The sequence below is a fragment of the Dermochelys coriacea genome, chromosome 25 (genome assembly GCF_009764565.3).
Source record: "Dermochelys coriacea isolate rDerCor1 chromosome 25, rDerCor1.pri.v4, whole genome shotgun sequence".
Taxonomy (NCBI): Eukaryota; Metazoa; Chordata; order Testudines; family Dermochelyidae; genus Dermochelys; species Dermochelys coriacea.
Genome location: NC_050092.1, coordinates 4,837,253 through 4,864,326, shown reverse-complemented (window position 1 = coordinate 4,864,326; position 27,074 = coordinate 4,837,253). Strand labels below are relative to the sequence as shown.

The window sequence follows — 27,074 nt, the reverse complement described above, 5'->3', positions numbered from 1 at the left end:
GGCAAGGGGAAAATTAGCTTTGGATTGTGTTTTTTCAAAGCTGCCATTACTGTCAATGGGAACGGGCATCTAAATCTGTTAGCCTGCTTTGATAATATCTCAGCCTCGGTCTTTGCCTCTCCTTCCCTGGGCTAAGCACTGAGGGTTGGAAACCCAGACCCAGCTGAACCATACAGTGTTAGCAGGACCATGTTTAAAAACCACCTTCTCGATCCGTCGAGGTTTCGCTTCTGATCTAGTTTGGCCCCACGCAAAGTGTAACCGTCTCTTTCTGGCACCATGCTGGAACTCAGTTAATGCTCTGGCTCAGGAGGGCACCGCTGTTCAGGACAGGATATAAGCCTGTGATTGACTTTGACTTGAAGTCAGCGGATTTGAGCACCTGCTGCACTTTTCTCCTGAATCGAAGCCAACATTTCCACCCCACTGGGGATGGAACTTTGGGAATCACAGACCTGTAACATCCTAACTATGTGTGCAACTGACCTGAGACATTAAATGAGCGAGGGCCTCGTCACAAGTGACCTGGGATAGCATGAGAGTTTGTGCTGCAGATTTTGATATCGCCAAGGGGGGAATAACACATTATTTCTCACTCACTGGTCAAAGCAGAGTGAGGGGTGGGAAGTGATCCTCAGAGGCCAATGAAATTAATGGAACCAAGTGTCGAGGGGTATTTACACAATGAAAAATGTGGGTGAAAGGGGGTAATTTAATGAGGGGACCACCCTGAAAGGGACTTTCCAGGGAATATTGCACTTGTGCAAATGCTCATTGTTTGCCCCGGGTGATGCCCCTCTGGAACTGATTCTACTCCCACGTATACCAGTGTCTCCAGTAGAGTTGCTCCTGATTTAGACCGGTGTGCATGGGAACAAAATCAGGCCCCACATGCCTTTATGCCCCATCTAGTACATTGGTAATATTAGTACATCGAGTAATACCTCAAATGAATTCTAAGAGCCGGCTTCTGATCTCGCTGACCCTGGTGTAAACCCCCTGAAGTGAGTGGAGAATTATTCTGATTTATGCTGGTGTCATTAGTTGACTCCTAGAGTTTTAGCCCAGAAGGGACCATTATCTAGTCTGATCTCTTGCATAACACACCAGGGATCAGGGTCTGGCCCTATCATCTCCCCAGAAAGTATAACATACCCAAATGACTGAGGCCCCTTTGCAAATCTGGGCTCTGATTTTTTTTTCTTGGTCTGGTGGCGCTGCCACTTTAAGAGGCAGGTGGTAAGGCCAGGATAGGGTGTTGCTGCTGTGGTTCTTTTACAGAACTAAGAAATATTAGGGTAAAATTCTCCTCCTTGCTTAGCGCTTGCCTATATAGTGCGCTTACCATTTTGTACACTTAGAGCTTCCGGTGAGGTCACAAGTGAGTATCTCTGTCCCCCTCTAGTGGTGGCTGGGCCACAGCTAGGGGTTGATGAACTGGATTGTTTAGACCCAGAGATCTTCTGTTTGAGACCGGTTTGAGACCGGGCCGGGGGCACTGTTCCCTCTAAGCTGTGTGCGTGTGCGCGAGCACACAGAGCCTAAAACCCATGCACATGGCGAAACACTGCACTCAAAAAAATGTGCACAGAAGCACAACAATTTGCACAGAAGAAATTTTTTGCGCACATGGCCTGTCAAAAATTTGCACAGAAGAATTTTTTTGTGCACACGGCCTGTCAAAAATTAGAGAGAACATTGCCTGGGGGCATGGCGTTATATGAGGAACAAGGGCAGGATGGCAAGGGGTGGAATTGCCTTGCCCAGCCCCCATGCAACTGTGGGCTCATTTTCAAATTCCCTTCCACTCCTCTCAGGTTTGGTGTCATCTTGCTTTGATTGTAAACGGTTCCTATCAGAAAAGGGGAGCCATGGAATGGAGGATGCCCTGGGTGGGATCTCCTGACCCACATACTATGGTTCAGGATCTGAATTTCATGGCTCCAGACCACGTACTAAAAGAGAGGTTCAGAGAAAGCTAAAGGCACAAGACTAAGCGTCCTGCTAGAAGGACGTTCTTGTGTCCCCTATAGCATCCTCTGCGATGGTATGGAGGCCCCCAGTGAAAACATGGACGGGATGGATCTAGCAGAGAATTCCCCCCCCCCATTCCTTTCTTTCTGTTTCTAGCCTTGGTATTTGGGAGCCTCATCCTGCCAAGTTCTGTAGCTGCTACTCCTTGGGCTCTGACCAGGGAGGGTCAAGGAATGCACCACCCTGTCCCACACAGGAGGAGGAGAAAGGGAATTTTTAACAGTGAAACACACTTACATTTCTTTGGCATCTGCCAGGCTACAAAAGAGCCTCAAACAAACCTAGCTCCCATTTCATCCCTTGACGTCATGTAAGGCCTGCACAAGGGGTGGTGGTCATGGCCTGAGATAAGTGAGGGGGAGTTGATGGCGGAGGGAGTATGGGTTGGGCCAGGGCGGTGTTCAGGGTGAAGGGGAGGTAAGGGGGCGTTTCTGCACATGAGGAGCAGAAATGGGAGGTGGGGTATTTTTCTGTCCCAACACCCAAAGGCTGCAACAATTGCCAGAATCCAACTGCTTAGAGAGCTGAGGTAATAGTGAGTCTCTAGGACAAAAGCAAAGAAGCAAAAAAAAATAAAATGGCCACACACCTTTGGTACAAGAAAAAGGCACTCGTCTACCATGCTACCATCCGGTTCTCTCTCTCTTTCTCGCTAGGGGCTGGGAAGGGCTGCACGGGAGGGCTCAGAAAAGGAGCAGGAGGCTGGGGTGGGGATGGAGGGAAAGGGGGGGGGAAGGTTTTCCTCATATACCTGTCGCAAAGGTAGCAGGGAAAGTGGCATTTCCAGCACAGACCAGACAAGGGGAACAAAATCTTTGGTATCAGACGTGATTTTCAAATCACAGAAATTGAAAACTCAAGTGAGGTAGCCTTTATTCTCGGGTTCTCACTAGAAATGTCTTTGCATCTTTGGGGCCTGCTTTACTCAATTTTTTGTCACTTCCCAAACCAAGGCCCCTTCTTGGCTTCTCAGCCCTTGAATACTACTAGATGGGGTTCAGGAATCCATCACCATCACCGCTTCACGACAAGACAAGAAGAAACAACGTTAGGGGAGTCTCGGTAGCAGGGGAGGGAGGGAAACGACGTTGGCTTTTCCATGACTTTTGGTTGGCAGAACGTGATGTGGTGCCTGGCCTTTGCCTTCCATCCCTCCCGCTCTCGCGCTTGCTCACTCTTTTCTTGTAGTAAATTGTTACGTGTGATTTGGTCATAACCATATCGATCTGAGCCTCCCCTCCCCCCTGCGTTTGGTTTGTCCCAACCTCACCTTTTCCAATGATTGCTTTGGTGTGACTGTCACAAGGCGTCCCGATAGCCTATGGAGACCATTCTAATACCAATAGGTTATTTATTTATTTGTAGGTCTATTTCTTTCTTTCTTTTCTTTTCTTTTCTTTCTTTCTACCATTTTTGTGTCTAGAGCTGTCTCTATAGCGATAGCTAGATATTTTCCCCATCTTTCATTCTTTTCAACAAGGTGCCTCACTGTTGCACAACAGATCATGTTTCAAAGTAAAGTGAATAGAAGAAACCGTAACGCTAGATCAAAGATGGTACTGTTTTACCCGCATCAATTCAATATTGTCCCTTTAAAAATTTTTTTTTCCCAGTGTGGGGAGCGGCCTGCCCTTTCTCCCCACCCCGTCTTGTTCCCTCCCACACCTCCTCCTCTCCCCAAGGAGGCACTGGAGTTTTTTATGGAGGCATATGCGAGGGAGGGTTAGTTGGTTCATAGCAGATCTTAATCGTCTTCCCTTGTGATTGCTTTGTATATGGCACAAGTCACCATCGAGAGCTCAGAGGAAACAATAATTTTGAAGCTAGTACCATCTCTCTAGGATTTCGCTTTTAAGGCAGGTTGTTAATTGGCACACAAAAAAAATCTGTCGTCTTTCGCAAGTTGCCGGGGGGTTTTTAGGTGAGCTTTTTTTTTGGTTTTAATTCCTATTTTGTTTATTTTTCTTTTTTCAATTTCTCCCCCGCTATATATAAATATATATATACACACACACAAACATATGAAACGTGTGTGTATATATAGAGATATATTGAAAACGGATCCATATCTTTTTGGTTTTCCACCGTGCACCAGTGTCGATTCCGTGATGATTTTGATTTTCCTTCTTTGGTAACAGAGACGAGGAAAGGGGCGGGGAGGGAGGGGGCGGAGGATACAGTGCATGTGTTGGGGATGGGGAGGAGAGACACAAAGCAGTCAAAACAGTGCTTTGTTTGGGTTTGCTTATAAACCAAAACTGAACTAAAGGTGAAGATCATGGCTGAGCCAGACTGGTCTCACTGATCCAGTCCCCAGGAAAGAGCAGATCCTTCAGGCGAAGTCTTTCCTCTTGGGTTTTTGAAAGGATTATCTTTATACCCGATTTATGTCGCTAAAATGTGCTTCTTGACCTGCTTGATCTCTAGGTGACACAGTGCAATTCAATGTAGCAGTATCCTGTGCTGGCTCCCGAGTCCCCTGCTTTAGGAGCAAGGTGAGCAGGGGTTGGGGGAGTGTTGTGACGTTAGTGTCTCCACGTTTTCCGTTGGGCATGGAATATCTTTGGAAGGAATCCTAGGAGAAAAGGATCTCCTCTTGGGGGTTTTCTTTCTTTGGGGGGGTTTTTTTTTGGACCTCTTTTGTGCACGTGGCGTCATGACTGGTGGCTGCGATGGATGCTCTTGAACACTCCTCAGAAGATCAAATAATCTTCCCTAGGTAGGGTCTCTTGGCTGCAAGGTGGGGATGGATGGAGTGAATGGGGGTGGGAGGGGCGATCTCTTCCTCATAGCCTACAGGTCTCATCCTCATGTGCCCGGCCCCCCAGGGGGAGCTACCGCTTGCGCTGGGCTAGCTCGTGTGCAATAAGTGATATCTGTGGCTATCAGTGCTTTGCTCTCCACTCATGCTGGCCATTTCGGGGTCTTGAAAGCGCTTGACACAAACATTCACCGTTAAGCCTCCTGTCCCCGAGGAAGCATTTGCACACCAGGTGTTGGAGGTAAACGGAGGGCTTGGGGACTCTCCCAAGTGCCCTACATCAAGCCAGCGGGAGAGCTGGGATTAGAACCCAGGAGTCCTATTGCCCGTTTGCCATGCTCTCACTGCTAGGTAACACTGCCCCGCTCCCCCTGTGAGCAATAACACTTTAAAGGGAGCAGAGCACCTACCCTCTCCCCAGCCTTGGGTGCTCAGTTACCTTTAAAGTGTACCCTTTCTCCAGGTGCCCTGGCACCTGCCCCTTGGGGTTGAAGAGTCAGATATTTAAATGTATGCAGGTGCCTACAGCTGCAGAGAGGTTCCTTGTGGAGTTTTGGGAAGGGCCTTGGATCTGAACTCCTGATGAAATCAGTCACTGAGATCAATGGGAATCAGGCACCTCAGCGCTACATGCCTTCGACAGGCTGGACCTGAATGCCTCGAATCTCCCCCCCCCCCGACATACTCAGGGACTGAATATGTGGAGAGCGCGGGGCTGAAACTTGCCCCTCAAATCTTGTATCTTACAGGGGGAGGGGAAAGGCCAATAATGTGCAATGGAAAGATGAGCCCGGCAAACGTGGCAGCGCGTGGGGGGCAGGGGTGGGGCACAGTCTCCTCCGCTGCAAAAAGTAGGAGCCCCCATTCCCCACAATGGCCTGGGGGTCACTCAGTCCATTGGGGGAGATTCCTCAGAGCTCTGAAGGGAAGGAAACTGCCCTGTTCCGAATGGTTCCCCTCTGAAGCGAGCTTCTTCCAGGGCTCGTGTGTGGCAGCGAGACATGGGACTAAGCCAAGGTCCAGAGGGCAAATCGCAGCATCTCCGCACGATGGGTTTGGTGAGGTGGCTTCCCTGCAGCACCCAAGAGCATCCACCTGGATGGCCAAGGTTGGCGTGGCTTGTCGTGGAATGTGGGGAGGGAGGGATGTGGTTGGCTTTGTCGTGAGGAGGGAGTGGTTGGGGGTCGGGGAGGGACAGAAGAGGGGCGTCATGCTTTGGAGAAAGTGCTTGTAGAAGATGAGGGAACCCCAGGGTTGGCACCCGCATCCTCCTGCCAGCGGTTCATGCACCGCCGGCGGGCGTTCATGAAGAAGTTGCTGACGGTGTTGAGCTCCAGGCCCAGCTGCTGCGAGATGGTCATCTGCATCTCCTTGGAGGGACGCTTGTTCTCCTTGAAGATCGCAATCAGGGTGCGGCGCTGCAGGTCCGTGAAGACCAGCCGCTGCTTCTTGGGCTGCAGGTTCCTGTCTTTCTGCTGCTCCTGTTCTTTGCGTTTGCAGGCTAGATGTTCAAAAGAAAGAACACGGCCATTAATTGGGTGCGGGCCCATGGTGCCCAGAGCTCCTCTCTCACTACTTCCGCCCTCACTTTCGGCCCATCCCTCTCTGCCACCTCTCCATCTCTCTCTTCCTCTCTATTGCCTCCGTCTCTTGAGATGGGACCAAAGGTGTCTCCTTCTCCTTCCTCTCGATTGCCTCCATCTCTTGAGATGGGGCCACCTGCCTAAGACATGCAATGCAAGCGACCACATGGAAGACCCTTGGAGACTTGCACTCATGGGTCACTCCAATATCTCCTTCCAGCAGCCAGGCTGGAATTGGAGGAAACTCATGCCTTGATTTTGTCCTCCTCACCCTCTGGCAATTTGGGAACTCCTAATTCCTAAATCCTGAGTGGGGCTAATACGGGGAAGCATGCAATCCTCTGCCAAGCTCACAGCCTTTTACCAGAGGTTCCAGTAGGCCCCACTGGAAACCTTCTGTTGCTCTCCATTGGCTTTTGCTGGTCTCTGCTGACCTCAGTTGGACAACTAACAAGCCTGTGAACCAATGGATCCTGAGACCCGTGGCTCTGGCCCTAAGCCCAGATGCCAACTTAAAACAGCAGGAAACAGCTGAAATTTTCTACATGGACTTTGTGATGGCTGCTTACGTTTTCTGGCCTGCACCAGTAGTTCTCAAGGCAAAATGAGGCAACCATCATTCAGCTCCCAGAGTGGATTGTCATGGGGTTTGCCCTCATTTCCCCTCTGTCTGTGAAATGGACTGTGCAACAGTCCAGGAAATCTAGGCTTCCCCAACTGCCTTCACTACTCTCTTCGCTCCCTTTCCTGCTGGATTCAAGCCCATTCGCAGCATGTCATTGATTCATGTCAGTCCAACAGAACCAGGTTCCATAGTTAAAAATCCCCCCCATACCGCAGTCTCGGCATTGAGCAATAGGTCACCCCAGGAGGTGCGTTCCCCTGCAGGTGGCACATGGAAGTTGTGGGCAGGGGAAGAGCAGATTGCGAGCTCTTTGGACAGGGATCGTCTTTTTGCTTTTTGTGTTTGTGTGGTGCCTGGCATGGGCGGGGTGTTGGGACATGACTGGGGCTCCCAGGTGATACCTCCATAATAAAATAAATAATAATAATAAATAAAAACCCATTAAACTTTCTGCACTCTGCACGGGGGCTGAGGCAATGACTAAATATATGGATTTTAATTGGCACAAATGGCCAGATTTTGCTCTTTTGGGGAAAGCTTTTGCCAGGGCTGGCTCCAGGCACCAGCTTTCCAAGCAGGTGCTTGGGGTGGCATTCAAAATGGGGCAGCAGCCCGTGTCCCGCGGTGGCCATTCGGCGGCAGCTCCGCCACTCTTGCAGCAGCTTGGGGTGGCAAAATTGGTAGAGCCGCCCCTGGCTTTTGCCATGGTTTGTTTTTTTTAAGGGAAAAAACCCCCTTTGTTGAAGCAAAATACGTGGCTTTGGGTTGCCATTTTTCTGCAATATATGTTAACATTACCTGGGAGTTTCAAAAGCATTTAAGTGATTTAGGAGTCTTAGGGTGTGTCTACACTTCAGACGCTACAGCGGCACAGCCAGGGTACTGCCATGTGGACACTCATTATAGCAAAAGGAGGGGTTAGGGTGACCAGACAGCAAATGTGAAAAATCAGGACAGGGGGTGGGGGGTAATAGGAGCCTATATAAGAAAAAGACCCCAAAAGTGGAACTGTCCCTATAAAATCGGGACATCTGGTCACCTAGGAGGGGTTCACCCATCGCTGGGGTTAATGCACCTCCCCGAGAAGCAGTAGCTAGGTCGACAGATGAATTCTTCCATCACCCTAGCCCTGTCTACACCGGGGGTTAGGTTGGCAAAGCTGCATTTCTCAGGAGTGTGGATTTTTCATGTCCCTGAGAGAGGTACCTATGCTGATACCCTTTGTCAGTGTAGAACTGCCTGAAGTGCCTTTTTCTAAAATGGCCCTTTGGGTGGGATTCACAAAGGGGACTTATGGTGTGTCTACACTGCAAACGAAACCCCATGGCAGCGAGTCACAGAGCCTGGGTCTCTGGCTTGGGCTATGGCGCTGAAAATAGCAATGCAGAGGTTCCCGCTTGGGCTTTGAGATCCATCCCCTTGGCCAAGTCTCAGAGCCTGAGTGGGAACGTCTACACGGCTGGTTTCAGTGTTGTAGCATGAGCCTTGCGAGACCGAGTCTGTAGACTCAGGCTCTGAGACTCACTGCCACGGGTCTTTTTTGGAAGGGTAGACATACCCGGAGACTCCAGCCTGGAGTCAGGCACCCAGGCTCCCTGTACAATGCATGGGTAGAGCAAGGTGCCTAAAAAAGGCCTTCATGGAAGCCAGCACATGGAGCGAGGACCCTCCTTAGCTAGCTCATCAGAAATGCCGAAGGCAGGGCAGGGGCTCAAAGGAGTCAGGTGAGTCTGAGCTGGGGGGACGCACCTCGCTTCACACTGGAGCCAGAACTTGGGTAAGATGTAAGTCGATGGTGCTGTGACCAATTCCTGCTGCTGCTGATCTAGCCCCAGGTCCCTACCACATGGCGAGCTCTCTCTCTGTAGCTGTACCAGGCCCTTTGTGGATCAGCCCTGTGAGTGCAACATCACACACACTCAACACCTTCTCAGCTGGAGGATCTCCCTGATGGGGTATTTGTGCTCAGCTAATGGGCATGCTCTCTGCTCATGCCTTAAGCTCCTAAGCAAACAGACCCCAGATGCCATCAGCCCCTGTGCCAACCTCACATCAAAAATATCTGGATGTTGCTGGCATCATCAGGAGTGGTTTGTTCACGGACTTTGGCCAGCTGGAGCAGAAGGACAGGATACATCTGGTTCCACTTGCAAGGATCTGAGCTGGAATGGGGGGAGGGAGGGAGGTTCTGTGGCCTGCGATGTGCAGGAGGTCGGACTAGATGATCAGGATGGTCCCTTCTGGCCTTAAAGTCTGTGAGTCTACGGAGTCAAAAACTCTGTGGGAGCTGGACTCCCTGAGAGGACAGATGGGCCCATGGGAATGCACGGCCCACTGTGTCCTACGGCTGTTGTGAAATGGAAACCGCTTAAAAACCAACCCCAGATAAGGAGGAACAGAGGATACCAATTAGACTGGTGCGTTTCATTGGGTTTCATGGGTATGGCTTCCCCTACAGCCAATCAAGAAGCTCCATTTTTGTGTTCAGGATTCCAAGGCCATTTCAGACTCGTTTATCATGGGTCCTGCAAGGCTGGTCTGGTACTTTCACCTCTTTGCCCTGCCCACCTGCCATTTAACAGTCTTAAATAGTATCCTCTCCTTTCCCGATTATTCACAATGAGGAGCACAATCCGTCTTAATTTCCAATGACACCAGATAAAGGTTAAAGCGTTCCCTGCCTGTTATTTAATAGTTTTATGGGGTCAGTTCAAGAGTGCTATTATGTCAGCAGAATGGCACCTTCTGAGGACACTGGGAATTGGTCTCAATACTTTGGCAAGGATCTTATGTCAGGGAACTGAGTCCTGAGGATTTGGCTCTTTCGTAGGTGAGCTGAATTTTAAATAAAGTTACGTGTGTGTGGGGGGGAACCTGTGAAGATTTTTTTTAAGTTTTTCCCATTTTTATTTTAAAATTCATTTCCAAAAATTTCAAATAAATTTTCAAAATGGCTTTGATCACCTCTGTACTTGGTCAGAAAACAGGGGAAACATAAAAAAAAAAGTCCTCACAAATTTTCCCTATATATATATATATTAATGTCAAATAGAAATGTTATCATACCTCAACAGCTTTGATCTGCCAATGGGGAGATATTTAGTGGGAAGGAAAGGGAAAGTCTCATTTTATACGGTCAGTCCCAATGTAAAGGCATCACTCTGAAGCCATCTGCCCCCTGCCCTAATCTACCAGTCCCAAGCACTCCCTTGTGTCAGGCTTCGTGACGTAAAGGGATCCAGAGTGCAGGAAAAAGGTCAGAGGTGTGAAGCTGATTTTCCACTGTGATACACCTTATGTGTGGTCACGTACACCCATTCAAAGTGAGTGTCAAATGCCATGGGATCAGCAGAGGAGTGTTCTAAACCAACAAAGATCATAGCGGTAGAAAATCACAATGGGATTTTACTCTGTATTAAGGCCGACTTAAAGGTGAACTGAAATTAACTGAGGCCAGGTCTACACTACAGACTTACATTGGTATAACTGCGGCGCTCAGGGGTGTGAAAAATCTCTCCCGTCGGCGTAGGAGTGTCTTCACTTACATGCCACAGCAGTGCTGATGCAGCATTTCAAGGGTAGACCTGCCCTCAGATCCCAGCTCACTTTCCAAAGATTTGTAGAGGCTTAGGGACTGATTTTGGAAAAGAGCCTTTCATTTTGCAGGCGTGATCACTTGCATTTAGACATCTAACTACCTGACTGGGTAAAATTTTTAAATGTGCCTAAGGCTATGTCTCCACTGCAAAAAATAAGCTGTGTTTTCACATCAAGCCAGCTAGCCACCTTGCAACACGATCTCAATATAAAACACGCACTGTCGTTTTTAACCTTGTGGTGGCTAGTGGAGATCAACCCTAGGTGGGGGTATATGTAAAAATTAGAGTCATTTATAGGGGAGACCAGGTTAGGTGTTTGTTACAGGAGTGGGTGGGTGAGATTCTGTGGCCTGCGTTGTGCAGGAGGTCAGACTAGACGATCGTGATGGTCCCTTCTGACCTTAAAGTCTATGATTCTATGACTCTAGTGGTCAGAGCTCTGGATGGGGACTCAGGAGCCCTGATTCTATTCCAGACTCTGCCACTGGCCTGCTGGGTGACATCAGGCAAGTCCCTTCTCCTCTCTAAGCTTCAGTTTCCCCATCTGTAAAATGGGGATTGTAATGCTGGCAGACCAGGTGCCAACTCATGCCAAGGCTTTTAGGCCTCACTGAACAATGAATAGGTGGACACCCGTCTGTCTTACCTGTGTGTTAGTATTGTTAATATAGATATTGGACTTATATAGTGTATACTGTTTAGACTTCATGAAATGCTTGTAAGTCACAGCATGCATTAATCTCACGCATACACTTGATTTCCCATGCTATAAGGTAATACTTATGTGTTTGTTCTGTTACTGTAAAATGTCTGTTCTGAATTACGTAACTCACCAAACAGGGGAAAAACTTCACCTAGTGCTGGATGCCTGTGGGAGACTTCTCTCCTGCCCATCAGGAAGGACTAGTGAATGCAAATGCGTCATTGTGGAACAGACACTTTGCTCATTGCTTTCCACCCAGCCCTGAGGAGGGCGCATGCCCAAGCCAGCCCATCACAGCGTGAACGCTGGGGGAAGGGAATTAAAATGAAATTAGAGAGAACTTCTTATTCCTTTACTGCTGCTGGAACTCTGAGAGGCGGAGATTCCTAAGCACGTGCAAGGAGCCCCCCAACTGCTTTGCCTTAAGGGATATTCAGAGTCTGCTTACTATAGACGTCACTAAAAGAAAAGGAGTACTTGTGGCACCTTAGAGACTAACAAATTTATTAGAGCATAAGCTTTCGTGAGCTACAGCTCACTTCATCGGATGCATTTGGTGGAAAAAACAATGCATCCGATGAAGTGAGCTGTAGCTCACGTAAGCTTATGCTCTAATAAATGTGTTAGTCTCTAAGGTGCCACAAGTCCTCCTTTTCTTTTTGCGAATACAGACTAACACGGCTGCTACTCTGAAACCTGTCATATAGACGTCACTGTTACCTTTTCACACCTGACTGTAACTCGTTTGTGTGTGTTTGCTTCCTGGCTTTAACCTTGTAAATAATGCTCATTTCTTTTTCCTAGTTAACGAATCCTTAGTTAGTTGACTATAGGCAGGGCTACAAGCATTGTCTTTGGTGTGAGATCTAAGGTGCAAATTGACCTAGGGTCAGTGACTGGTCCTTTGGGACTGGGAGTAACCTGACTTTTTTGTGATCTTTGGTGTAACGTGTCCGTATAGCACAGAATCAGGCTTGCCTGGGTGGCAAGATAGGCTGGAGTTCCCAAGGGGACTGTCTGGGACTCCATGGCAAGGCTGTATAGTGCTGGAGGAGTTTACACTTGTTTTGTGACTGGTGAAATCTAAGTATAGATCTTGCAACCAGTTTGGGGTTTGTGCCCTGCTCGCCAACAGTCCCTTAGTTGCTTTTGAAAATGTTACTGTGCGTATCAGGCATGCAGAGCTCTCCGCACTATGGTTTGTGCATGTAGCTTATTGAGGGAGCAAAAATCATAGATTTGAAAGCCAGAAGGGACCACTGTGATCATCTAGTTTAATCTCCTGCGTAGCACAGGCCAGAGAATGCCACCTAGTCATTCCTGCCTTGAGGTTGATAGTTTGTGACTGAGCTCGAGAATATTGTTTTAAAATATACCCAGGCTTGATTTAAAGACTCCAGATGATGGAGAATCCATCACAACCCCGGGATAAGTTGCTTCAGTGGTTAATTACCTTTCCCGTTAAAAATGAGCTTCTTGTTTCCAGTTTAAATGAAATTGCGGGCCTCAGTGCAGCTGCTTCTAACCCTGGCCTTTAACATGAGGAATAGTGAGAGTACATTTTAATTGCAAATCGGTTCCTCCTAATTACTGGCAAAACCCATTTCTTTTTCTGAATTGCTTTCTAAGTTCGCGTTCATGTATGAATCCTCTTCAGATTACAGCCACCTTGAACTAACAATATCAAGCTAATTTCTGAGGTCCTCCGCTTCCAGCCAAAGTTGGACAGATCTTGAGCTGAGCGAATCATTTGTCACAAATCATTTGTCCAACAGATTTAGCCTCCTTGCCTACTGCCTGGAATAGACACAAGCAGGTTGTAATCTCCTCAAATTCATTCATTAATCAATTAATTTTAGGCATTTTTTAGCTCCATGGACTGCTCCCAAACAGATTCTGTATGCATTCAATGCTTCCGTCAGAGAGATTTGATTGGTCATATAAATCCCATGGCGTGGATTCTGTCCCCTGATTGGCTGAGTGCACCATATTTGCTTAGCTCTAGTTAGGACAGATGGTTTACAGGAGACAATAGATTTGTCCAAGCAAATGTATTCAGTTCAAGCCATTTTCTCCCTGGTAATAATGGTTAACAGAAATAATTTTCCCAGCCCTTGCAAATGGCCCTGAATCCAGATGCTCTTTCTTCAGTGGAAACAAACATCCTACACAACAAAGATACTTTTAACCCTTTGTGGTACCAGGTGGAGCCTATGTCCCATAAGGTACCTCAGTCAAACAACCAGCAGATTAATGTTGTAGTGGAAAAACCTACCCTATGACCATCAGATGCTTGCAAAAAAAACAAACAAAAGAAACCTTTTATAGAAAATTTGACTTTTTTTCCAGACACCAATTTTTAAAAAAAACAAAACAAACCAAAACAGAGCAAGCAAACAAAAAACCTGCAGATGTGCACAATCATAACAGTGAGTGATGTGTTTGCTACGACAATATTCCCTCCTCCACCTTCAACCCCGTCACCTCCCCGTTGGCTGCAAGACACGCGTTTGTCCAATCCTCCGCTCACCCTCGACAATGTTACCATCGCGAGCCAGAGGCAATGGTGTGCAGCAGGTCAAACTGGTGTGTGCAAAGGACTTGGGACAGTGCAAATGCAATAACAATGTGGTATTGGAGTGTATAGGAATTGTTAATGTTGTGAAGAAAGCAAAGACATAACAGGCATGTCAAGGCTATTTACTGCCTCTTGCTACCTGTGATAGAATGGTCACCGTCTGCTAACAGTTACTCCCCAGCAATCTCTGGGCTAATGTAACATCTTCCCTGTGCTCAGAGTAGGAATTAACTAGCATGGCAAATGTTGACTTTCTGTTAGTGACCACTGTATAAATGCAGCAGCATCTCCCTCTGTTGGTGTGTGGCGTAGCTCCAGCTTCTTGCTATGGGTCATATCTCCTGCTCTCCATTGTCCGGACTATAGAGTCATGCATTTTTAGGTCACAAGGGACTTGATCCTGTTCTAGTCTGACCTCCTGAGTACCATATATCTGCAGCACCTCTTTGCTCCTTGTCCTTTACGTGGCAGAGCTGCAGAACTGCCCATATCTTTTATCTGCAAATACTTCTGTACATGGAAGGACCTAGATTTTCCAACGAGACTGGTGAGTTTTCAGGGCCCAGCATTCAGCCCCTTTTCGGAGCCTGGTTTTCAGAGGGCGGCTGCTTCACAACCTCTGAAAATCAGGTCTGTCTAAAGTGTGTCCAGGTGGGCAGGGCACCCAAAATGCCCAGCAGCCTCTGAAAATCTGTGCAGCCTCTTGTAGCTCGTGTCTCCTGCTGCGTGTGGTATGGCTGTATACCTCCAGCTTCTGGCTACATGTGATGGGTCTACAGTAGCTCGGTGGTTTGCATGGGAACTCCCAAGTGGTATGTGTGAGGTCGGTGTGCTCTCCCATAGGCAGATAATAGGCCATATTAACCCTGGGTGAAACAACTGGGATGGCCTGCAGGGATGAATTTGTGCTATTACATTTCCCATGTATTGATTATCCTCTAGACAAGCTGTATTGGATAAGCATAGACAATATCGGTTATTCAGTGTTTCAAGTTTTTAAACCCACCATTTGTTTCTAAACACAATTATTAGGAGTAATTATTAATAATCATAGCAATATGCAACAATTAATTACTAATAGCACCGTTGGAACACTAAGACCTCAGATATAGTGTTCTGATTGGTTGGCTACAAACAGGGCTGCTGTTGAAAGCAAAGTATAGCCTTAGTATTGCTACTGAATATATTTGTCATACACAGTATTAGAAGTGATATGCTTAGGATGGGGGGACCATGGTCGGTTGTGATCTAGCGGGTTAGAAATAGAGTTGGGTTCTCATTCTGGTGCTGATACTTTTCTGTCTGTGTGACATTGGGCTAGTCATTTCGCCTCTCTGTCAGAACATAAGAATGGCCACACTGGGTCAGAGCAATGGTCCATCTAGCCCAGTATTTGTCTTCCAACAGTGGCAGATGCTTCAGAGGGAATAAACAGAACAGGGCAATTCATCGAGTGATCCATCCCCTGTTGTCTAGTCCCAGCTTCTGGCAGTCGGAGGTTTAGGAACATCCAGAACATGGGGTTGCTTCGCAGACCATCTTGGCTAATAGCCACTGATGGACCTATCCTCCATCAATTTACTGAATTCTTTTTGAACCCAGTCATACTTTTGAACTTCCCAACATCCCCTGGCAACGAGTTCCACAGGTTGACTGTGCATTGTGTGAAGAAGTATTTCCGTATGCTAGTTTTAAACCTGCTGCCTATTCATTTCATTGGGTGACCCCTGGTTCTTGTGTTATGTGAAGGGGTAAATAACACTTCCCTAGTCACTGTCTCCACCCGTCATGATTTGATAGACCTCTCTCATCTCCCCCCTTCATCATCTCTTTTCTAAGATGAACAGTGCCAGTCTTTTTAATCTCTTCTCAAATGGAAGCTCTCCATTCCCCTCATCATTTTTGTTGCCCTTCTCTGAACCTTTTCCATTTCTAATAGATCCTTTTTTGAGATGGGGCGAACAGAACTGCATGCAGCATTTAAGGATTTATCGAGTGGTATTATGACATTTTCTGTTTTATTATTTTTCCCTTTCCTAATGGATCCTAACATTCTGTTCACTTTTTATGACCACTGTTGCGCGTTGAGGGAATATTTTCCGAGAACTAGCCACAATGACGCCGAGATCTTTCTTGAGTGGTAACAGCTAATTTAGACCCCACCATTTTGTATGTACAGTTGGGATTATGTTTTCCAATGTGCATTACTTTGAACTTATCAACACTGAATTTCATGTGAATTGAATTCATTGAATTTCATCCATTGTGTTGCCCAGAGATCCAGTTTAGTGAGATTCCTTTGGAACTCTTCACAGTCAGCTTTGAACTTTATTATCATGAGTAATTTTGCATCGTCTCTAAATTTTGTCACCCTGCTTTCCAGACCATTTATGAATATGTTGAAGAGCACAGGTTGCAGTACAGACCCTTGGGGGGCCCCACTATTTGCCTCTCTCCATTGTGAAAACTCATCATTTAATCCTACCCTTTGCTTCCTATATCTTTTAAGCAGTCACTGATGAGAGGACCTTCCCTCTTAGCCCATGATTGCTTACGAGGCTTTGGTGAAGGACCTTGTCAAAGACTTTCTGAAAGTCCAAGTACACTATATCCACTGGATCACCCCTTCTCCATATGCTTGTTGACACCCTCAAAGGATTCTAATAGATTGGCGAGGCATGATTTTCTTTTGAAAAGCTGCATTGTGTTTGTCTGTGCATCTGATAATTCTGTTCTTTACTAGGTTTCAACCCATTTGCCTGGTACCACAGTTAGGCTTACTGGCTTGTAGTTGCCAGGATCGCCTCTGGGGCCTTTTTATTTAAAAAATGGGCCCTGAGGTGGATTTACACTCACTGGGGAAGCAGTACGGGCATCTCACCTCTTCTGCATCTTAACTGAACCTGAACTAGGGGGGCAGCCTCATGGAGATACAGATAGCCGGGCCTAGAGGGAATGGTGTCGGATGTTATTCTGCCATCTAGTGGCAAGAGTGAAGTACAGACAGTTGAATAAAGATGGCTGATTTGCTAACCTGTGGTTGGATAGGGCTGGCTCAGGGACCCACAGATTCAAAACAGCCCTGAAGAACCCTTAATCCTTGAGGCTCTCTGACAACGGCAGTGCTTCCCGGGTGTGGAAAAGCCACCCCAAACATTCAAAAATCTTGAGTCTGGCCTCAGATAATCATGAGATCAGCTTAAAAATCATGAGATTCAGAAAAAAATTACGTTTGTTAGGTTCATAGGTTACGCTTGGGTCACGTTTTCAGGCAACCATTAGGGCTAGAAACTTCCTTTTATAAACAATGAAAGTCTAGGGCTTGGATGGGCCTGAGAACCTGAGTTGTAGTGTCTGCGCTGCCAGCATGCGTCAGTCTAACCAGGCTGGAAGGTGCAAGCCCAGCTGCCGTATAGCCAGACCCTAAGAGCTCACAGTCTAAACAGACAATGAAGGGCTGGTTCTCCCCATTTTACAGCTGGGCAAAAGGAGATGAAGTGATTGCCTGAAAGACAAGAGAAGTCTGTGACCCAGCTGAGATTTGAGCAAAGATTTCCAGGGTCTTAGTCCACTCCTTCAACCAGGAGACCTTCTTTCTCTCAAAAGAAGCCTATCATTTAAGGGCTGAAGGTCCCTGGTTCAAATCCTGCTGCCAACCCATACAGGACTGGGGGGCCATAATAGTGGCAACCTGAATTAAGCCAAATCCTAGCTTATGATTTGTCAAAAAATCTCCCACCTCTAGTCACTAAGGCTGGGATTTGATTCTTAGTGCTGATACAGCACTTTTCACCCAGAGAGCTCAAAGCGCTTTACATTATCCCCATTGTACGGCTGGGGAAACTGAGGCATGGGAAGGCATAGTGACTCACCTAAGGTCACCCAGGGAACAAGTAGCAGAGCCAGGGATAGAATTGTGCTCCCCTGACTGCCTATCCTGGGCCTTGTGGAGAGGATCACGCTGCCTTCTTTGGGATTTGGACAGCTTAGGCACTTTCCAGATTTATCATGCTGAAAGGGGTGGTCACAGACAGGAGGGACGTTACAGTGAAGCAGATCTGTAAAGAACCTCTCTGGTTCTTTCTTTTTATTTCTTTCTTTTCTGCTGATGCAGCTTAACATGCCTCTTCCCAGTTCAATCTAATTACAGCTCCGTGCAAGAAAAATCAATAGTGATTCTAGTCAGGTCTATTTACAATGGCTATCTAAACCCCACGCTGATGGATCTTTTTCATATTTCTCATCCCTCGCAGCTGCTTTCCCAGGCAGGCTTTGTCTGCCAGGAGCTGTCTGGGTGTCCTCTGTCTAGAAGGAGTCCCTGACCTAATACCGCACCAACACGGTGGAAATGGGAGTGGGAGAGGTTTGCCACATTTGCACAACCTGTGCTGGAACAAAGCCCAGCTCTCGCAAAGGTGGGGCTTCTTGATCAGCCAATCGGTGCCTTTGGATGCTGCAGCATCCCCCAAAATACGGCATTCTGGGAATGGTGGGGGCAGGACAGAGGTCATTGCACAAGGAAGGTAAAGCTTGTCTACAGGGGGAAATTGACCGGAACAGCTATTGCAGAACAGCTATTCCAGAATAGCTTCCTGAGTGGACACCCTATTCCAGAATAAAAGCCCCTTCGTTCTGGAAGTATTTGTGCTAACATAGTGGGGTAAATATTTTGGAATAAAATCACTATTATTCTGGAATACAATGTCCACAGGGGGAGCCATTCTAGACTAGCTAGTGCTGAATAGCTTGTTCTGCAGTCACTGTTCTGGTCCGGACCACTTGTGATCATTAGTTCCATTTCAAAGCTTCAAGAATATGTTCAACATGTGTATATGCACCTAGAACAATGATGTCCCATCTTGATGGAAGCTTTTGCTTGCTAATGCAATAATAAATTAATAATAATAATTTGTAACATTGGGGCTTTAAGCAATGGGCTGTGGCCAAATTCCAGTCTGGGTAATGAATTATATTTTACCAACCTGCAATTGCAGTTGGATACATTCTTCTTCTTCTTCACTTCCTGTCTCAAAGTGTTGTTATGTTTATTAGCGTTACAGGTGCTGTTGTGGTGGGTGCTGTACATAGCAAGAGACAGTCTCTGCCCCCAAAGAGCCTAACTAGACACTGGGTGGGAAGGGAACTAGAGTGGAAGTAACTCACCCAATGTCACATGTCAGGTTACTAGCAGCATGAGGAACTGAACCCAGGTCTCCAGTGCTTCATTTGTAATGAAAGAGGTGCTGGGGCTCAAGCAATTAGGTGCCAGGGCTCAAGTAATTTTTTTACTTTCATAACTGATGCAGCAAGGTCAGAGGTGCTGGGGCTCTGAACTGCCAAGCCCAGAGGTTTGTGCCAGGACTCAGCCCTGGCACAAACTAAGCACTGCAGGTCTCATAACCCACTACACTAGCCGCTAGCCCACACTGTCTGCCATGCAGAGTGCCGTTGCCTGCTGTTAAAGAGCTGATTTGCTTCAGTGGTTGGTAAAGGGAATCCTGTACATATAAAATTTGCAAAGCACCATGGGATAAAAGATGCCATAAGGGTATTGTTGTGAACCACTAGGGTACTGATTCTCTGCAGTCTGAGTAACAGCATATTGGGGGTCCCTGAATTCCAACAAACAAGATAGTTTCAGTTCTGGGACGGTGGCTTGGTGGCTCTCTAGCCTCATGCTCTTTTTAGACCTGGACCTTTTTATCAGGATTTGGTCACCTGTGCAATGAGTTTGTCGTTCTCCTGTGGCTCCACCCCATGGTTGGGCATGAATGGCAGGGCTACGTCTACACAGCCCATGGCAGCGAGGCTCCCAGCCTGGCCTGATAGATGTGGCTTAGTGCTCGTGCTCTAAAAATAGCTGTGTGGACAGTGCTTTGAAATTGGGGTTGGGCTCTGAAACCCTGCCCCCCGCCCTGAGCTTCAGAGCCCCAGCTCCAGCATGAGCTGCAATGTCTAAACAGCTGGTTTTAGTGCACTGGTGTGGGCCCGAACCTGTTCACTGGGTTGGCTGCCGTGGGCTGTGTACACAGACCCTGGAAGATCAGAATTGCCCTGCACTGGCAGAGCGGTGTGGGTGCCTGAGAAGGGAAGCGCGTTGCACAACAGAACTGGTCTGCCAACAGGGCAGGGAGCTCCAGGTCTGGATAAAAGGGGGGATGGCTGGAGAGGATTTCCTGCTCCCCATCCCTGTGGCACTGTCACCCCCACCCCACCAGTGTCAGGCTCTGCTGCTCAGGTTTAGGGCATATGGGTGGTATTAAACCACATGCTCCTGTGGCCACGGGGTGACATTATAGGCACATTATTTAAGGAGCCAATTTGCATATCCTCAAATAGTTTGTGTAGAGCCATAAACATCAGCTTTAAAAACCAGTGTGGATTTAGTGGTGGCAGAAGGCAGTGGCCTGGTGAAGGACACGCTCTCCATGTCTTCAGGGAAGGCCGTCCGCCCCTGTCAACATGCCTCATGCACAATATAGGGGGGACGGGACCTTCTGTGGGGGCCATGGGGGCAGGTCACTCTCCATCCCCCTTGCACTCCTCTGACTGTCTGGTTAGCCTGCCCATTAGCGCACAGCTTGGAATGTGGGAGCTGGAACCTAGACCCACCAAACTCATCTCATGGATGCCACCACACCGCCGTTAGAGGGGAACAACGTTCAGTCCCTATGCGGCTAGGCTGGATTCAAACCCATGACCAACTGAAACATCCAGCCAGCCCCCTAATAAATGCTAATTTAAGAGAAAAAAGAAAAGCAGTACTTATGGCACCTTAGAGACTAACAAATTTATTAGAGCATAAGCTTTCGTGAGTTACAGCTCACTTCATCGGATGCATTTCTTTTTGCGAATACAAACTAACACAGCTGCTACTCTGAAACCCATCATTAATTTAAGAGAGGATCTCACATGGAGATGCCTTTGGAAATTTAAGCTCCTGCAGCTTTTTACTTCTGTTAGCTCTGCCAGCGGCACTCTGGGAGAGGAGTTGGACTCTATGCTATGTTTTCCTACCTTCCAGTCAGCGGTACCTGTGCAGATCTGCTGCTGGCAGTGGGACACCACAGGTGTCACTGAGGGATTAATTGGAAGACATTAAGGTTGCAGGGACTGGGGTGTCACTGAGGGCATTGATGGCCCTGCATTATGGGTGATGAGAAGGAATGAGCCCAGCTTGGTTCTCAGATCCCAGGGGGAGTTTGCAGGGCTGGCAGGTAGGAAAACATCCTCTTCCTTTAAGCTGAGTGCATTTGAGACTGAGATCGTAATTAGCGTGGCAGGAGAAACATGCAGCCCTATGATTGCCTCCCCCCATCACTTTTAGTAGCAAGCAGACTCTCGCTTTAAAGCTCAAAGGGATCTGCACTGGCCATTAGCTGTTTATGCATCTCACTTGCTAGATTACAAGACAACGTTGAGAGGAACGGACAAAAAACCCCCTTTGTACCAAAATTGTATTCTTTTAAAAAAAAAACCAGCCCTGGAGATTAAAGTTCTTTATTCAGACGCAGGGCAAGTAATAGACTACCTAGCTTTTACTGCATCACAATGGTAGTGTTTTACATACACAGTGCACTGGTGTAAGGGATGATACAAGGTGCAGGGCAAGGGAGAGTCACACCCTAGAGCTACTTGTGACAAGGGGTGTCCATTCTATACGTCTTCATTTCAAGCAGTGGTTCTCTTCTACGTGAGAGAATGGTAGAGTGGTTAGAGCACAAACTTGGGACCTAAGCAACCCACATTCAATTTCCTGCTTTACCACAGGCTTATTGTATGACCGTGTGCAGGTCTTACTCTTTCTGTGCCTCAGTTCCCCATCTGTACACTGGGCATAATAGCATGGCCCTACCTCACTGGGGGTGTGGATTGTGAAGCAAAATGCATTAAAGATTGCAAGATGCCCTGGTACTACAGCAATGGGGCTATGTAAGGACCATAGATAGGATACTCCAGTGTGGCACACATGAAAATATCTGCACAAAAGATTTCTCATTGCATTTTTCTATTACCATATGGGAAGTATCACAACATGTGGTGTACCTCATCCAGAGCACTAAATGCCGCAACAACAACTAGGGTGTGAAACAAGACAATCACTGGGCTCTCGAATGAACTCATGCAGGAAAAAGACAAAAATTGCAGATCATCTGGGGGCAAATCCTTTTCACAAAGTGATCACTCTACAGCAGATCTCTCAGTCCTCGTCCTCAAAGAAAACCTGCACAACACCTTCAAAAGATGAGCCTGGGAGCTTACATTCATAACTTTGCTACACACTAAAAAATCATGGCCTGAACAGAGACACTGGATTTATGTCTCATTACAACAGTCTGTAACCACTAACCCGCCACCTCCTTTTTGTCCTATGACTGCAGGACTGTTCAGTGGCCTCTTTTCTTTGAATGGTCTCTTGAGATGTGTGCTAACTATTTATGCTAAACAATCTTAGCATTTTGTATTTAGCTGTGACACACTGAGTGAGTTTCCCAGACCTGAAGAGCTCTACATAAGCTCGATAGCATGTCTCTTTCACCAGCAGAAGTTGGTCCAATAAGAGATATTAACTCACCCACCTGGTCTCTTTACTATGGGAAGTTTAGTCTTTCCATTCAAATAGTTTCACTCTTTCCATAGCGGATTTTGGTTTGGTGCAGAGGAAAGTATTTTTTCAGAAAACAGAGAGAGAAGATACCTTATTTTTATAGTAGCACTGAGAGAATCCGTTCAAGATCAGGGCCCCATCATGTCGGGTGATGAACAGATGCATAGTAAGGGACAGTCCCTTCTACAAAGAGTTTACAGTCAAAACAGATAAGACAGAAAAAGGGTGGGAGGGAAAATAAATAGAAAGAGGAAGTGATTTGTCTAAGGTCAAAGAGTAGGTCCATGGCTGAGCCATGTTTATGACCCACCAGCACAGTTCCTAGACGCATGCTCTACCTAGGGCTGGTTGATCCCAAGTCCCACTCAGCTAGCATGTCTGCTGTTGGGTTTGGTCTTGTTTTAAAAGTCTACGGTGACCTTCTTCCTCCACTTTCCCCAGGAAACTACTTCGTAGGTGAATAATCTCACCATTGGGGCATTTAGTCTTTGACTTGTCCTGCTCTGTGCAAAGGCACATATTTATCAATGGGCCACTCAATGCGACTGATAAGACAGTTTCATTTGTATCAAAATAATTCAGTTGAACAATGGTGGTGCAGAATGAGGCGGCAGCATGGCTAGATCACTAACTGAATCTTAGAAGACTTAGGTTCTCTTTTTTCAACTCCACCACTGACCTGCTGGATGATCATGGCCAGCTCACGTCACCAATCTGTGCCTCAGTTTCCCCCTCAGGATACTGACCTCTTTGTGAAGCACTTTAAGGTCTCTGTATGCTAAGAGCTCGGGATATTACTAGTAGTTGCCCTGACAAGGATACAACCCTCCTTTGGCAATGCAGCTCAGTATGGAAATATGAGATTTGGATTTCACCTCACTTACAAATGTGGAAATCAGAAGTGATGACGCTGAGCTACAGCTGGGTAAGTGAGAGGAGAATTGAGCACTTCAAAGGTGGTTTTCCCCTGGGAAAAGAACTCTCTAAAATGGCTTTGGGAGGCTCCATGTTTATGGTCACTCAGTGACTCCAGATCGAGTGTGCTCAGCTTACCAGTAAAATATATTTTGTCCAAATGCTACCCTTGCAAACACCCCTGGGCTCTACATGTTGAGCTAGCCTCTGTTCTTCTGCATCATTACATGTAACTAACGGCCTGCTACAGGGCTAATCAGCCCCTCGTGACCCCTCCATAGCCCCTTGGCTAGGTATCCCTGATTGGGACTTAGCAAGCCGTTCTGTTGACCACGCCCAAGCAGGAACGGGAGCCAGCTCCCACTCCCAAAGCTGAGCTGTCTCTGCAGGATTAACAGATGTAACCCCACTCTCCAAAGTAAAAGCTTACTTCTGGCATTAAGATCTGCAGATCTGACTGTGAAAACCACACTGGGAGCAAGTCCGAAGGAGCCATTTCTATAGTCAACGTCCAGAGTAGAACTAGTGCCGCGAGACGAATGGCAAAGAAAACTGCCTCCTGTTTCCCCCGGACAGGTTTCTGCTCTTGGGTAAATGTCACAGAGACAGGGGGAGGGAGAATTTTCCTTGACTTAACCTTGACCACTCAAAGCAAAATAGCCACCAAATCATTTCTAAAGGGACATAGCAGAGACAATCAAATGGCTGCTGTTCAGAAGCACAGATTATGCCTCCCAACATGGGCACCGATAAGCATTTAACTAATACCTGGTGGCTTTCCAGGCCTCTGTTTTCTCAACCCCGGGGCTCTCTCCCTCTCCATTCATCTGCAATACAACCTGTAATTTTCTGCCCACTTTGCTTAAGTGCTGGCGATTTGTTGAAGTCACAAAAGACCGGCAGAGCTTTACAGGGGCCACATGCTGGTTGTAAGTGAGGTTAGAAAAACACCAGGCTTTCTTTTCTCTTCCCTGTCAAATAGGCTTGAATTTGCCCAGGGGGGATATCTCCTTGGAGCTTCGGTTTGAATGAGTGTTCGGAAGCACAGGGGGGTTTATCCAAACATCTCTGTTGGGAAATCAGGCTGGGAATAGCTTTCCTGGTAAGGTTTCTGGCACAGCCCGCTCAGAAATACAGCGGAATCCTGAATAGCTGAACCCCCAGCTATGTGACTGGCCTTTCTGAGTGGTTGCCAGCGTGTCCCACTCTGCTATAAGGCGAGCACTCAATGCCAATGTATCTCGTATCACCTAAGTGATTTGGAAGACCAGATTTCTTCTAGACTGTACTAGGAGAACTGCCTTCCTTATGGGTATTTTGGTGGTTTGTTCCAGCCAAAATTGGGTCCTATTGGATGCTAGAAATGAGCCAAACCAAAACCCAAGTCGGGATCACCAGACTTTGGATCTGAGATCCAAGCTTTGTGTCTGCCCTGCATGAACTCTCTCCTACCTTCTCATCCCCCGGCCCAGATCTGATCCCTGAGCTTTGGGGGAAATTTGAGTCTTGATCTGCATTTCTACAAAAAATGTAGAGTCCAAGATTGGTAAAGACTCTAGTGAACAGAGAAGCTGCAAAGGAAAAACAACTTGTGCCTTTTTTGGCTTGATGATGTAGCAAGAAGGCCTGAAAAAAATTGTTAAATATGTTTTTTTTGCATGTAAAATTCAGGTCCTGTCTCCCTAGAAGACTCTATAATGACTGGGGAGCTAGTGAAATAGTGACATCACAAGAGGCCAGGAATTGAAAGCAATTGAGAGAGGAAGGGGTTCTTAGTCAGATGGGTTGAAACACTTTATTATTTTATTTTGTTTTTTTGTTCAAACATATTTAACTGCGATAACTAATAAACATTTTTGAGAAAAGGAGTCCACGTTGAAGATGCAACACCTCCTTCCTGCTCTTTATGAATGATGGCATGATTCGGAGCATTCACAATCCACATATTACTTCCAAGAAGTCCTCTGGCAAACCCCAGGCAGACCAGATTTCCCATCCCTACGATTTCTAGTTAAAATCCAGACAAATAAATAAACCCACTGGATTTTTTTTTCCAGTTTTCAAAAAAATGAAACAAAAAAAGCAATTTGAAATGATTTCTCCCCCTGCCCCCAATTATATTGGTAAAACAATGCACATTTTGTTGAAATTGGCTTGTTTTTGCAAAGCTGTTCAGTTTCAACAAAACTGTATTTTTTTGATGGAAAAGGATTTCAGTCAAGAAAACTGACCAGTCCCTGAACACACAATAGCCATCACTAGTAATAAACTTCCCTCTGAAGAAGAGCATAGACAATCATCCTTCACATCTGTCTAGAGACACGGTAATTGCTACATACCTGAGAGCAGATAGTAGAGATGGATCAACAGCTCTAGTACATGACAACTAGCTTGGCTCTTTCACCTTACTTCATAGTAAAGAGACCACATTGGGTTGTAATAGATTATGAATGGAGATTCCTTATTGAGGCTACTGGACACAGACACAACCTGTGGGAATTTCTGGCACATGTAGTTTCCTTAAATCCTGGATGGGACCCAGCAGTCATGCAATGGACTAGTGATTACATTGCAATCCCATCTCTCTCTCTCACACACACACACACACACACACGTATTTGACGGCAATATTTTCAATGTCTATCGACCATAACGTGAGGGAAACCATAAGATTGTCAGCTCATTGGGGCAGGGAATATCTTTTCTCTGTGTTTGCACAGCACCTAACACAATGAATCCATGACCGAGGCATCTCTGTGCAATCATAATAATTCATAAATTATAATAAGCTGGAGAGCTTGCACTCTGGTCTCCAGTCCTGCTTTTCACTACATGGTATAGGGCTGGGGTTTGGACAGGGAAGGTTGCTGATGGATATTTCACATATCACTATATGCAGTATATTCACATTTTTGCTCTCAGACAGTACCTTCCATCCACGCCTCCCAAAGCACATGAATTAAGGCCGATAAGGCGAGTGTATCATTATACCCATTTCACAGATGGAGAAATTTAAGAGATTTCCCCTGAGCTCACACAATGAGTCAATAGCAGATCTGGGAATAGAACCCAGAAATCCCAACTCCCAGTACTAATCATTAGGCTACACACTCCTACCAGGGACTACCATGCTAAAACCCAAGAGCCCTGGCTCCCTGTCCCCTCCTCTACATTCAGAGACATTCCCTCCATAGATAAGAAATGTTTATGTAAAATGTGGCAGGTTTTTTTGTTTGATGAAACTTTTTTTTATTTCTTTCCATGAAGAATCAAAAGTCGCAAGGAATTTTGAAGAAACCCCCCCAGTTCTTTTAAAAAATTTCCATTTAAAAAAAATTGGCAAGACTCTGTCTTTGAATCCAGGGCTGGGGGAAATCTTGCTTGCTGATGCCCCACTGTACTGCTCTCTGGTGCTGGCAAAGTCCTCCTCTGGCACAAAAAAGCCAGTGGTTACATCAGGGCAGCCAAAAAGCCACACAACTCTGCAGCGATTTGCAGAGCCCGGCTCAACTGATTCAGGCTTGGGCTATGGAGGTAAAATAGCCATGTAGACGGTTGGGTTTGGCCTGGATCCTGAAACCCAGCAAAGGGTTGGGCCTTCAGCTAGTGAGAACGTCTACACTGCTATCTCAGCCTTGTAGTCTGAGCGCTGCCAGTCGACCCAGGCT

General features: G+C 46.8%; 1 protein-coding gene across 1 annotated transcript in view; it reads right to left on the bottom strand.

Annotated features, from left to right (window-relative positions):
• Positions 1-2,093: 2,093 nt before the first annotated feature.
• The window catches only part of ONECUT3 (one cut homeobox 3), an 86,358-nt gene continuing 61,377 nt past the window's right edge, over positions 2,094-27,074 (bottom strand). The window contains exon 2 of the mRNA XM_038384206.2: positions 2,094-6,296. Coding sequence (XP_038240134.1) covers positions 6,004-6,296 — 293 coding nt within the window. The 3' untranslated portion in view covers positions 2,094-6,003. The remainder of the gene's footprint in view (positions 6,297-27,074) is intronic.